Raw genomic sequence first — 14311 nt, 5'->3', positions numbered from 1 at the left:
GTATGTAATGTTTTCTCTTCTATGCAAACAAACCTTACAGATGCAATGCTGTAATGCCGGGTCTCATTGATACCCCAATGATAACAACTGTTCCCGAAAAGATCACAAAGCTTGTCGTAGACAAGATCCCGCTACGCCGAAAAGGCTCGCCTGAAGAGGTTGCGGAGGTACCTGATTCGAAACAACTGGACACTTTGAAGTTGTTTGAATATATACATGTATATATTTATAACCTAACGTTGTAACGTTAGCTCTGTAATACCCAACGATCTTTAAAGGACAAAAATGGTACTTGAGTGCAATGCAGGTAAGAATAACCAGAGGGTTCGCTTGCAGGTGGTTAGATTTCTGGCATCGAACGAAAGCTCCTACGTCACCGGAGGTGTAATTGAAGTAACCGGAGGTCTATTCATGTAGCACAAAGAAGCTAATGTTGTCTATCATTTAAGATGCTGTGTTATTGGTATTGGGAGCTGGCATTGATGCGTAATGCATCGCTGATGCAACGAGAAGTATTCTTTGTCTGTATAGGTAATAACTGAGACACATATTATATTAGTTAAACGGTCAGGTACAAAGCAGTTTAAAACTTTCATGTACAGTTTTTGAATAGAATTCGCGTTCTTTAGATATACAAAATGTCCCTTTATTTTGTTTGTCAGGTAGCGTGCTTGAATAATTTTAGATGAGAAACTTTATACCAAAAGCAGCCTTGTTATATGAAAAGAAAATTATAAGGGGAATTTTTAAATTCAGCCACTTGGCAGTTCGAGTGGAAATATAAACTATTTTAAATCGTACTTGCCGAAAACGAATATGGAAAGCACTAATTTGGGGGGTCTATCCTCGTGGGCCGGTGGGACTGAATGTAGACCCTATTTAATGTGAGCTAAACGGCCAATGTACAACAGAAACAAAGAGAAGCTGGAGATTAAGAAGTACATAATGACATTATCAAGGCGTCACTAATACAGTACAGCGTTAGCAGACATGGAATGCGTTTTGTAAAAAAAAAAAAGTAATCTATAGGAAATTAATTGTATAACGCTGGATCAATGGTAAAAATGATTGCTTCATGAGCCATGACGTTCCGTAATGGCTTTTTGTCGACTTACGGAGCTGACCTGTTGTTATCGGTCGACCATAGCTTTGTCCCGGCCCTTGTCTTTAGTCTTCGTTTAAATTTAACTCTGTTTTCTATCACCTCTTCTTCTAGGAGTAGTAGCCTTCTGCGGTTTTCGACTCCCACCTTTTCTTCCATCCCTTTTATATTCATTGTCTTCTAGCGTCTCTCACCGCCCCCTTCCTTTTGTCCTTCTTTCGCGCATTTGCTTCGGGTAACAGGACGATGACCAAAACCGATGACAGTGGAAGCAGCGACGATAATAGCTGGATAGCGATTGGATGGATATTGTAATGAATATCATCTTTAGTTGTTGCCTTTAAATAAAGAGAAGTATATTTTTTTCTTTAATATGTCATAAGCTCTCTTCTTTCCATGAAGCGCAAAACCTTTTGTTAGAACTACGCTCACTTTTAAATAGTTAATCAAATTTAATACGTGAAATGTCAACCCATGTGACTCGATGGTTCGGGTACGTCAAAGCGCATATATTGCCTGATATGACACTGTAGCATTTTAGGTGACTGCCTTTGACATTAAGATGCAAACATTTAAATATACGGAGTTTGCCTTGCCATTTGCATACAGAAGGATATTTCTACTACGCTATAAAGTTTGTTAATATGTTATATACAATGACGGATTGATGGCTACATAGTTTTCTATCGACGACACATCGTGCGATGTCTGGCCTGAAAAAGCTCTCCACCTGACGCGGCTAAGTGGGCACCCTCCAGTAAGTACTCGTAAGAAAGCTATTCTTCTGTAATTAAGTAGTTAATTTTTATTAACGCCGTTTGTTTGGTAAAGAAAAACGAATGTATACATTACACTTGTGTTCCGCAACAAAACGGTGTTGCGAATGTAGCGGTGTACCCACGAAATTCTCTATAAGATGTATTAAGTTGGCTAGAAAGTTCTCATTTTTTAGCTACTACTTTGCACATATTAATCAATGTAGTGTCCTTCGCTTCCTATAACTTTCGCCCATTTTTGAGCGGACGATGTATCCCGCAAAGTGATTAAGTTTCGTTTTTGTAAGTAGTCCGTTTGTACACTTATTTGTGGACTTCGGCCTTTGTTGTTTGTCTGTTTGTTGTTTGCTTTTCTAGCTATGTTAGATCGACCGAGAAAAGTGGTGACGAGATAGAGCGGTGACTAAGCTGTACGCCGGGTGAAACGGAGTTCTTCATTAAAGATCAGTTAACGCTGCTCGCTGGTTCAACCAAGTATATGCGGTGTAGCATTATGATACAGCAATGTCAACTTGTATTGATTGCCATTTGCCAATTTCGGTTCGAACGGACGGGCCTATTTGCGCAATATTCTCCTGGGGTTTGGATTACTTACAGCATGACGTGCGTTTAGAGATGTCGTAAAAGATTAATCTTCCATTGCCAGTAACGATTCCGCATAGAAGTGGCTTTCTCTTCTCTCATTCAGGTAACGCCAGAAATACCGTCAGGTACCTCTTGTGTCTGTCCAGTGAATTTTTGGGCGTACACTTTCTCTAATTTTTTCGATATTTCCTAGTGCATGCAAACTATTGACAACAGTCCTCTAGGTTACTCACAGCTCTAGAGAGAGCTTTCACGTCAATTGCGCCATATATTTTCCACGGAATACTCCCAGATACTGTCGTTCTAGAGCTGTCCAAAGCGTGGCTTGTTGTTGAAATTACGATACCTGCTCTGAAGCAATTAAAGTAAAAGTAACAAGCGGTAACGCTTACTGCACGTTCAGCTTTGGCTACTTATTTTTTTCTGGGCAATATTTTTCCACCGCGAACATAGTAAATAAGACAATGTTGCATATGGACCCTTTTGAGCTCAATGACCAAACATGCCGGAGCACCACTTCTAACGACAACATCTTAGTGAAAATGTCTGGGCACACGCCTACTATAGTAAAAACGACCATCCAAAAGATATTAAACTAGATCCTATTAGAAGATTCTACTAGTGCAATCGATTGGCTTTACCGGAAACCTTCTACTCGGCCTAATAAGATGGTAACCTATGTAAAACTATGTGATATCAAAACATAAATGTGTGAGGACGTGGTAACATGTAACGAGACGGCAACGTTCAGCGTAATTTCGGTTACAAGATCTCTCATAACGTTGGCAGGGAAAACCTTACCTTAATTCGCGCTAGCCGGTTGACGGATGACATCATGAAACTCCTGCGTAACGTGTTGACAGTCTTTCTGTTTCCTCTTATTAATATGATATATAGCCTTTCAATATCAAAAATCCAATAATAGGACTCTCTATCGCAAAGAAACCTATCTTTCGGCAAGATGTTCAACAGGACAATATTGTTATGCATTAAAAGATAATTTTGACCTTGGCTTATTTGGCATTGTACACCAAGAGAAAATGACCATGTAAATCTATCTACTATTGCTTATTAATAAAAAAAAAAAAAAAACTTAACCCTCCCATCCAATCAATGCATAGTACTTTTACTCTAATATTCCGTATGAATATGCCTTACACAGTCAGTGTAGTGGCGACTAAGCTAACGCTGAACTTCAGATAGCTGGCAACAACAACCCTAATGATCCTATGTCTGACGAGAGAACTGAGTGAGATTCATAAATACCAACGAGTAGAAGTAGAGTGGTCAGTGAATGACGAGTGACGGCGGAAAGCTGATGAACGATTGGTCTTGAAAGTGGTTTACAGGTCGTCGACAAAACAGTACGACGAAGGAAATAAGACGCACAAGCTATATAAGTAATAACGATGAGTCGACAATGAAGCCAGCGTGCGTCTATAGAAAAGGACGATAGCGAGCCTGTTGCTACATCTGGGGAATGCAGACGATTCCGTCGGAGCATTGACATGCTACACAAGGGTACTGGAGATGGAGTCTGAAGCAATAGAACATCGCATAATAGCACGTAACATAAATCAGCTAGATGATTAAACGACGCATTTTTACAACTCCTAGAACTTTTTAAGCAGATAAACCACACCATCATTCGGGAGAGAAAAAGATAGCATTGATCTGGGGATCTGATTCTCGATACATCCGTTGATCTAATAATTGTCGTTAACCAGGGTCGTTTGCAGCACGATCGTACAACAAAACGTTTTTATAACAGACTATTGGTACATCTTTTACTATACTCTTTATTGTTCAACCTCAGCTTTTACCAATTGTCTTAATAGGATAATAAGACCATAATAATATTTGGCTCAAGTGAGATTTCATGTGGTAGTTGCATTTAATCGCAGCTTCGTTCCCAGCTAAAATGTGTTAATTTTAGACAACCTAAGGAACATATTCTTGAACTATCTTTTGAGTGTTATCTTTTGCTTATCTTTACAAATTACCTGATAAGCTTGTTTATCAGACCAAAGCCGCATAGCTCAAATTTGCCAGTAGCAGTTTCCCAAATCAGTGTGATTTGATACAATATGAATAGACTTCTAAAATTATATCTGTTTAATAACAGTAAGTAACCTAATGTAATGTCGTTTGTTTTTTATTTTCAATTAACACCTGTATATTTAGAACTTTTCATGAAATATATTTTTGCCTATAGAAAATGCCGGTTCTTTGCTCTGCCTAAAACTATAGAAAAAAATTCAGCCGTTATTATTGTAGTCGTATTATTATTTGTGAGAGGAATCTGCCAAATTATGTCATCTACGAATTACATAATGCAGGTGTTTCCCGTGAATCTGTACCATGAGGTACAGTTCAGGTATGGTTTCTCAAAAAATATTAAGTTCCCACTTGACCCATGTGTTACAACATGTGGCATTTTTGTATTTTTTAGATGAACTCTATCTATTTAAAAATAAAAACGTGGTGAAAAAATTTAATGGACCATACTTATGCAATGTTTGGTCGTTGGGTTCGTGCTAACATACTCCCCATCCACTGATTTATTCATTAAACGTTCTCCAAGGTAGGTCTATTATCTAGGCTTAAGTGATACTTGTATTATCGTATTCAATGCCCTTTGATGTTAATTCTTCTACTGCTTGAAGTCGACATCGTTCGATCAATTAATTTAATTTAACTCTACCTGCTTCGAGTTCTTACGCCCGTTTTTTCCATCTTTACATGCCTTCACTTGACCCTGCTTCGCGTAAATTTACTCCAATTTCATTCTAATGTGTACTTAAGGACACCAAGGGTTTTTGTCTAATTATAGATAGTAGAATCACTATAATCACTTGATTTAAATGGTAGTCGCACTTTCTCAAAATACTATTTAGCCTAAAGTGCTCAACTAAGCCGCTCCCTGTATTATTTTCTCTTGTACGCCTCATGTGCCCTGAGTTGGTGAAAAAAGGATAAAGATACCTGCTAACTTTCCCTATTTCTTTTGTCACTTGAACTTGAATTGGACTGTGTACTGTTATCACAGTTGAAATGAAATAGCAATTGCTTAAAATCCGCCGTCGAATTATTACTTGGATTTTAACATGATTATTCTAACGTTAACACTATAGACTGGACATTGCAAGACGTACTATAAAAACACGGTATCTCAAAGAAATTTCAGACTGCTACTTAGTGTATTTCCGTATCTGTTTAGGTCGATGACATACTGTTCCAAATACTGATTATTAAACAGTACTCCTTCTAAGCATCCCCCAACATGAGAATTTCAAATTACTTGCATATAATTCTGATCTTATTAGCTATAACAAAATATAATTTTCAGTACTGTAGATTCAAAATATTTTTTTCGATTAGTTCTTTTGAATATATGATTGTAACACATAGATAGGTGAGAAATTTGTTAGCGTTACGTCCTACACAAAATAATGTTCCTTATATGAAAAAATTGCCTGTATTTTTGTGCCGTTAATGATATTCGAGACAGTAACCCGTGATACCTTTCGACCACAAGTTTGGCCCCTAAGTCACGCCTCATCCATACACAGAGTACGGCACATAAATTGAGGCAAACTTTAGCGGGCTGTTTATCATCACGGGCATGCATCTATACGCTATTCCTAGTATCAGCTGGAAGCCGGTTCTTTTTAGAACAAAGCAGTAAATTAACCGTGACAAACAGCGGTGCGTCATCTTTGGAATTTGATTTCGAAAACCAGCTATTACCCAATTTCTACGCGTTGTACGAACCTCCCACAGAAATTTGTTTGCAGCTGCAGCAGAGGTAGAAGCAGACTCCAGTATAGCACAATGAAAAATTCACAATAGAGAAAGAACAATGCGGCCTTCACAGTTATCGTTACGGTCGATAAGTGCGATTCCGATGATCCTTGTGTTTCAATTAGGGAGGCTAACGAAGAAATTTCATGTAAGTTACGGATTGTTTACGAGGATACACATCACGTATCGTAAAATTAAGACAAATACTCTGTGAAGACAATGAAACTAAGAGTTGACCGGCGTAGTTTTGATGTCGATCTGTTTGATAAGAAATATTTTATTTTCGATACATGAATAAACCACAGTAATGATCGTCAGTTTGCTCTTGATGTAAAGGACATGTCTACTGTGGGTCAAAGTAAATTTTCTGCCAAACGTTCTGAGCGTGGTGGTTAGTAAAGAATATATCGTTAGATTGGGAAAAGGGTAAACGCATCACTAACGAAATTTGTCCTCATCTTCTACCAACTGTTTTGTGACTATGGTAACTCAAATGTCTGAAGAAACGGCGTACTTTTTTTACATGAGATGGTGCGCAGGCTTATACAAGCCGATTAGTGTAGGGTTGGCTGCTTGGGAACATGCGCATACAGTCACCAGATGACCGAGATTTTAACTCGTTAAATTGCTATGTATGGAGCGTCATTGAGCAAAGGTTCAACATATTTTAAGATGGCATCGTTGACTCGATTATTCGTGCTCTCAAAAAGGCGTTCGCAGGGTCGCAAAGCGAATATCTGGCTGAGCCTATGAGCGCTTAGAACCATAATTAAAGCTATAATTGCGATATATGGTACTTCCATTAAGTAGACATGACTATCCGGAATGATACTTCGGGCAATAGAACAATATCTTATCAAATAACAGTTTTTATTTAGTTACAGTCAGCAACAAAGACAAAGCATAAAAAATTCCCAATTAGGTGGCGTGCTCATATTTAAAAAAATAGCATTATCTTTTTTCAATTTAGAGAGGCATTCGATTCTCTTTGGCCCAGGTCTGCACTGCACGAATAATGGGTTCTGCATGAGGATTGTTGCTCTTTTTGAGAAGCTGCCACACGAACGAGAGTGATTCTTTAGGTTCCTGTCCAGCGATCACCTTCAAAACAACGACACATAAAATGATTAGTATGCCTCGCGGAGAATCCGCTAGAAACTTCAAAAGTCACTTGTTACCAACCGCGAGGCCATTTAGCTGCCTGATGCTAGTGCCGCGATTATACTGTTATCTTTTCTAAGGAATTGCTAATATAAAAAATCATCTAGCAGCACTTATTATGTCAGGTATAAGCTACCGCTGTGCGAAATTATACACTAACCTTTTGCAGGATACCTAACGTTGCTCCCTGTTTTCCCTCCCAATACTCAGGGTTGGGATCGATCGTGTCCAGTTGCTCGAAAGCTCGCAGCGACGTTATAAACTGTCCCATACGGTAACAATCATTTGCAATCAGTTGCAACAGGCTAAACGATTCAGCCGAATCCTGCAAACGTTCGTAGAGTTCCCAGGCCCGTTGAGGTTTACGGTTCATAATGAGGCACCGTACCAGCCAACTTTGATAAACGTAGTCCTGTTTGATTTTGTCGCTTTGGATTAAGAGGAATAAGTCTTCGGCTTCGGCATAAGCTCCTGTTGCCGCTTTAGCCTAAGTAGAGCGAGTTGGGAACTCAACGTTAATGTGAAACAATGATGTCTGACAACAAGCCCTCCAGATGTAACGGGTAATCGTCTTTCGAACATAGTTATCGTTTCGCAACCGACGCATTGATACACAACACTTTTTGCATTGTATTCTATCGAAAATAATGTATAATAAACACACAAGATAATTTGTACAAACTCGATCGTGTCCAAGTCAATTCTAATTATATAGTTTTACTAACGAAGAGCATGGACAGCTTGCCGTACAATTAAAAATGGTTAGGGTTCCCCTGGTTAGGGTTAGGTTAGGTGCGAAAAGTGCGGACTAATCCATATTTCTAGATTATGAGTATGTACAATATGAAGCTGGTCAACAAATAATCGCAAAGTGTGAGCCAAATGTTCATTTTTTCATTTACCCCTACATTGCTTTGATATAGCATTTGAAATCGCTTTTTATTTTCTCTGTAAATCCGTTATAATTTCATTATATAATAGACAGTATCTTCAATTCTAGCTCCAATGTGTGGATGTTTTCGGTAAGAAGGATGCGTTTTCGATATATATTGCATTTCATGTTTAGTATAAGTCAAGGACTAAACAAAATTATTTGAGATATTTATGCCGAGTGCATATGGGACTGCTTTAAAGCGATTTGCTAATTTCACAAACAGTAACTTTGACCCGCAGAATGCACCCCACTGAGGGCAGGAGGTTGATGCAAACCTCTCTGTTTCTGATTTTACGCCTGGTAAGCGTTTCATAAGACGACTGGCTCCCAGCACGAAACGACGTTTGTCTATGCTCGGATTCAAACCTAGACCACAGCGTGTTTCTAGACCTTAGAGTCTCTGGGAATGTAAACAATTTCTTTATTAATCTAGAATATCGGTAAACAAACACTCTGTTATTGTCAAGGATGTTGCATCTATGAAATCTGGACAAAAATTAGGAGCCTGGGTGCCGCATAAGCTGCGTAAATAGCAGTACAGGAAACTATGGCGTTTTTCAATATGTCAGCCGGCAGCCAGCCGGGAAGGAATTATTAAGCGTGACAAAAGACCGTAGATTTACTTTACTTTGGTACAGCAGCAGACAAATAAATGTCTATCTCTGGAAAGTACGCCGGACACCCATTAAGAATGACTATCATTTGTGTTCGGTGGAAATCGAATAGACTTTGTGCACTAAGAAACGCTTAAGGAAAACACAATTAGGTCAAAGGGATAGACAAGCTAAGTCATCCTGCTCACGCTTACCCAAACAATTGCAACTAGCTCCCTCACATCGTACACGTAATTAGAGCTGGCTTACAGGAGTTTGAGTGGGACGTTCTTTTAACCTTACCATACTCTTCAGATTATCGTACCGATGGATTATGGACCTTTGTCAATCACTAGCAAATGAAATTCATAACAGTGCATATGACGACGAAGAAAGACCACCCAGACGAGTTCTTTAATTAAGCCAAATCCAACAATTTTCTGTGAGACGACGAAATAAATGATTAATAACTTCTAAATCGATCGAGAGCAAAAAATAACTGCCTGAAACTCCAAAGAAACGCGTCGACAATGATGACGTCTACGAATCAAATACATTTGCTGGTAGACCTTGAACTAAATAATAATAAAAAAATTAAGAAAAACTAAAAAAAAACGGCATTCTAGTTGGATGCAAAGACCGCCGTTAGCTTCCGATCAGCTTAATATAATCATCAACAAATTTAATCGTACCTTTACTGTTCATAACTTACCTGAGCGTAGTTAAAGTTAAACGTGTCATCGTTGTAGAAGTAACTCTTAATAGAGTTCAGGTACAACAGAACGTCGTCGAATTGTTTTAGCAGGAAAAAACAAGACGCCATGCACTGGCGACCAGGTATCGTGTCGCACTCTGTAGCCGATCCGCCGACGAGTTGAAAATATTGCTGCGCCACTTTAAGGTGCTCCCGCTGCAGGAGATAGGCGCCTTGTTCCTGGCCAACGGCGGCGTTCACGACTGCTTTAAGTATGTACTCGTGCGGTACGCTTGGTTCAAGCTCTTTTATGAGTGCATGAGCAGACTCGATGTCATCCTGTTTCAGGTGGTAGATAACGAGGTTGAGTCGCGCCTCGGGTAATATATCGACGAGCGGCGGAAGCACCTGCAGTGCGCCTTCGCCCCCGCGAAACACGACTGTATTATGACGGGTTAGATCCTTAGCATAAGCGAATGACGGTGACGCCAGCTCTGCCAGGTGGGCAAGCTCAGCCTCGGCTGCTTTTCCATTGTACAAACGAAAGTGATTGCACGCCTTCAGGTTAATGGCGGTCGCCGAGTCGGGAAAGTGCTGAAGATACACAGCTAACACTTCCTATGTGAAGATGCAAAAACATGTAGCAGAAAAGGGCCAGCTTAACAATAGGTAGGCGCAGATGTTGATACAATATTTTACTCGAACTTTCAAAAAACTTCACCTGTTGAGGGGCAACTCCATAAGGTTAAAAAGGTGATACCCACAACATTATACAATAATGTTATAACTACATGAAGACTGGACAAATATTTAAGAAAACATAGGGCAGTATTTAAACTACGTACAGATGGCCGATTGCTTAGCTGTCATTCGACAGTTATCTTCTTATAAGTTATACGTGTATGATTTTATAGTGAAACGAAGCAAATAATGATAAACTGATGATCCCTCTTAACAGAACACAGCCTTTTCTCACATAAAAATTATCAGGCTAGTGAAGACCTGTTCAGACATCTATGCATACATTTAGTAAGCTATCGTGTATAATTTAGCTTATTTTCCCATTTACAATATGTAGCTATCCTCTAGTTCTTTTTAGACAGCTTGTTTAATCAGGAGACTTATTTCAACAAACCTCCAATTAAATTTAACTAACAATTTCTAATAATTCAGGTAATTTTGGTTGCTATTAAAGTTCATTCACTGGACGAAATTGTGCAAACGCGTTTGAGCACACAGAATTATATAGACAACGAGACTCATAGTTTTTGAATTCAATACAATTACTGCGGTAGACGTAAACGAGTAATGAATACCTAATATTATTCTAAAAGGTTACATTTAAATATAAGGTAGATAATATTCTTTCCATTAGGCACCTAGATCGCAAAATTGTAACATGCACCTGTGACACGTCGTAGTAGTCCAATTTGTAATAGCACAAAGCGACGTAAACGTTAAGTGCAAGAAATTCTCGGTTGTCGAGGAGAATGCGCTTATATACATCAATAGCCTCCTGGTAGTGACTGCAAAAAAAATCATTATTTAACTTCAGTTTTCAGATTCAGCGTACTGCTTCTAAACCCCAAATACATTTATTAGCTATATATTACATAAATAATAATAACAAACACTATTATAATATGTAGCAAAAAAGATTTTCAAGCGAGTGTATGGATACCTTCTGAGATAATGTACAGAAGCGAGCGATAACTGATCAGCCAGTATATCCTGTAGCTGTTGATGGTGCGACATTAACTTAGCTTCGTCGCCCGCCTTGTGCGCTAAATGAAAGAGCAGACGATTTTGAAGATCTCCAGCAGCGCCTTTGGCTGCGGAGTTCTCTGCTTCCTGATACAGTCCCATATAGAATTGACAGCATGCAAGATAAGTCCAGCATTCTTTCGAAGTATTTTTTCGCTTCAGAACTTTATTGTACTCCTCGGCTGCTTGCTTATAGTTGCCCAGATGAAAGGCACAGTACGCAATCCAAAGGTCGGTTTCGAGCGAATTCTTACCGGCATTGCGTTGGAACTCGAGCAACGCGAGGGCTCCATTGAAATCTCGTCGAGACAGGAATTCCTCTTGACTTGGCACTTTCCCATCGCCTACAGATGAACCTATAGAGTCTGAAGTTCCGTGCGATGATGAGGCGGCTATATCAGGCTTAGTGCGGGATAAAAGCATCTTGCCTTTTAGGGACGACCAAGCGTACCGAAATTTTGGTTCGCGATAGAGAAGCTCTGTATACTAAAGGCGCTTGCTCGTACTTTTCTTCGTTGGCACTATAATATAGCGGGAAAATTAAATGCACATTTTTAATTTAAGGCCAAACGTTCCTGGCACCCACATCAGCGACTGACGGATCTTGCAGTTTGGGATAGAGGCCAATTCGGTTACGTCGCAAATATTTCTCTCGCTCTTGACTAATTACTTCCTTGTAACTGTGGCAATGAAAAACGAATTTTACACCGACAGCAATCTTGCCTCTTTAAGTTGGATATTATTTCCGATTGCGCTCCGGTTAAATTGAGCCAAGTACATACACAGACATATGCACGCAGCCAGGCCGTCACACTCGTCGACACAGCCAATAGAACACAAACTGCGCGACTAAAGTTGTATAGCCGGACGTATTGTGATATCAAGGCAAGAAACCCCCTCAACTATGCTTTGCCACTCACCGTGCACGACGAAGCGTATGCTGATAAAGCGGCCGGAAGAGGAGAGCAAAAATGTTTGAGTCCGCGTTGCCATGGGCCCCGTTATTGGTGTTGACTGCTCACTACCGACGTATAAAGGACAACAACAACAACAACAAAAACACGAAGTGGAAATAACAGAAATGGCGACTAAAGTTTCATTGAAAGATTGAGATGAATATGGATTGGTATTTATCGATTGTACACATCGAAGCTGCGATAGCAGTAGATCTGATTGAAGCTGAGTCGGCCATCAGTAGAGGCGATGAGGCACCCTTGTAGGCGTTCCATTCTTGTAGCACATAAAGATATATGATCAGGAATATGTAATTTTATTATTGTCAGACTGAGCTTAAATAAACAGTATTAAGCAAAGTTCACAACAAGACCATGCGGACGGTTACCTACAGCTTGTGAAATTACAACCTGCACAAAATTTCACGAGCAGTGATGACTGATCAAGTTCAAGTAAAAGGGCACTTTAGCTCCAGTGAATGAAATGAAAATAATAGTAATTGTAGGTGAACATACGAGCGATTCATAGTTCGCGGTACAGTTTGAGTTAACTGCCCCACGAAAAAGTCAACTCAGAGGTGTCGTTGTAACACAAATTGTCGTTCAGCGAAGTGAAACAGTCTCGATGCCATCTCTCGCTTTCTCCATTTTCTATTCTGTGTATTTTCCTAGAATTGAAAGGATGCAGTGGCAACAGAGGTAGGAAGTATTTCTCCCTCGCATGAAATGTAAAGCATTTTGTACGCATGCTCGAAAAAAATCTGTCACTGCTCAAATGGAACTGGGATGCTTCGCGGTTTGTGGTCGACTTAAACGCATTGTCTGAACAACGAATCCGGACTACCGTCAAGGCAGTGTTGCCCTGAGTGTAGCAGCGGTGCCGATTTTTTAGCGTGACAATGCAGCAGAAGGAGACCCATCTCGGGGATGGATGGAAAGAATGTGCAATGACTCTATAATTAAATGTAAGTGTCAAGTAGGCGTGAGGGGGCTCCACAAAAAATGTCATCTGCATACTGAATGTTCAGTCGCTTTTAGTTCTTCAGTTCCAAAGGTAACAAACCCTTTCAAAGCTTCACTTGCAAAGCAACAAAACTAAAAGGTATATTCGAATTTCGTCGAATTCCCTCTCTCCCCTCCCACTTCCGTGTCTTCTTTAATTCCTCGTGAAGGAATCCCTCGATGAAGAGTCGTGTATATGATAGTGGAAAACACACAAGGGGCTATACCCATCAATAAATGGGAATATGCATCTTTATAATTCAATGTCGAACATAGAGAACAAAGCTAATCAAAACACAGACGTATCTGTTTCGCATTAATCTTTAAGCAGAGATACGCATTTTCAATAATGACGTTTGTTAGTAATACGATGATGCAAGCTATAAGGTGAACTTGTATACTATTGATAGATTCTCGAACAACACCCAGCATCTGGGACGATTCCAACATTTTCGTTACGTTGATAATTTTATATACCGATAAAAGTAAAAAAAATTAGCCTTTAATTTATTCTGCAGACCTTTCAAATGCCAGCTTTTTCGATACACTGATGGTTCTCATAACGGTGAAGGTAAGACGACATTGTGCAGAAAATTTCATTCAAAGAAGCAATATATTTAGCATCGTCGTGGAAAAACGCAGCTTTGCAAAAAAAATCTATTAAATCTCCACTTTAGTAGTATCAAATCGATAAGGGTACATAGAAGAGGACGAAATGTCCTGTCCTGTTCTAGTTATGATACCTTAATTGTATACCATAGACTGTTGTGTGAGATGCAATTGACTAAACCAAAATAGCGAAATTACATAATATTTTATCTTTTAACAGGCCACAATGAGGCATATAAGCCACCATTTTAGGATCCGAGTTCTCGAGAGCAAGGAAAGGTAGCGCCAAACGAAGGACTCAGAACATGATACGACAACGCTGTGAAGCCATTGA

At 39.5% G+C, this 14311-nt stretch overlaps 2 protein-coding genes across 4 annotated transcripts in view; one reads left to right on the top strand and one right to left on the bottom strand.

The window, feature by feature from the left end:
- Positions 1-1474, top strand: part of LOC111244645 ((3R)-3-hydroxyacyl-CoA dehydrogenase) — a 10033-nt gene extending 8559 nt beyond the window's left edge. The window contains exons 5-7 of one of the 3 annotated variants that reach the window (XR_015321820.1): positions 41-167; positions 337-531; positions 1345-1474. Coding sequence is in view for 1 of the 3 variants with exons in the window: in XM_022791945.2 (XP_022647680.1) it covers positions 41-167; positions 337-417 (208 nt within the window). In the remaining 2 variants the exon portion in view is untranslated. Of the gene's footprint in view, positions 1-40; positions 168-336 lie in introns of all 3 variants that reach the window. The other 2 variants (XR_015321819.1, XM_022791945.2) reach the window with 2 other exon arrangements.
- A 5644-nt stretch (positions 1475-7118) lies between these two features.
- On the bottom strand, positions 7119-12435 carry Ttc26 (tetratricopeptide repeat domain 26). Its single transcript, XM_022791704.2, has 6 exons — positions 12334-12435; positions 11331-11934; positions 11055-11175; positions 9668-10267; positions 7589-7915; positions 7119-7368 (listed from the first exon to the last, which is right to left on the bottom strand). The coding sequence occupies exons 2-6, from the start codon at positions 11834-11836 to the stop codon at positions 7234-7236; spliced, it is 1689 nt and encodes a 562-aa protein (XP_022647439.1). The 5' UTR covers positions 11837-11934; positions 12334-12435; the 3' UTR covers positions 7119-7233.
- Positions 12436-14311: the final 1876 nt, after the last annotated feature.

This window comes from Varroa destructor, unplaced genomic scaffold, assembly GCF_002443255.2.
Source record: "Varroa destructor unplaced genomic scaffold, Vdes_3.0 BEIS01000002.1, whole genome shotgun sequence".
NCBI classification, from domain to species: domain Eukaryota; kingdom Metazoa; phylum Arthropoda; class Arachnida; order Mesostigmata; family Varroidae; genus Varroa; species Varroa destructor.
This window is presented reverse-complemented; position numbering and strand designations above follow the sequence as displayed.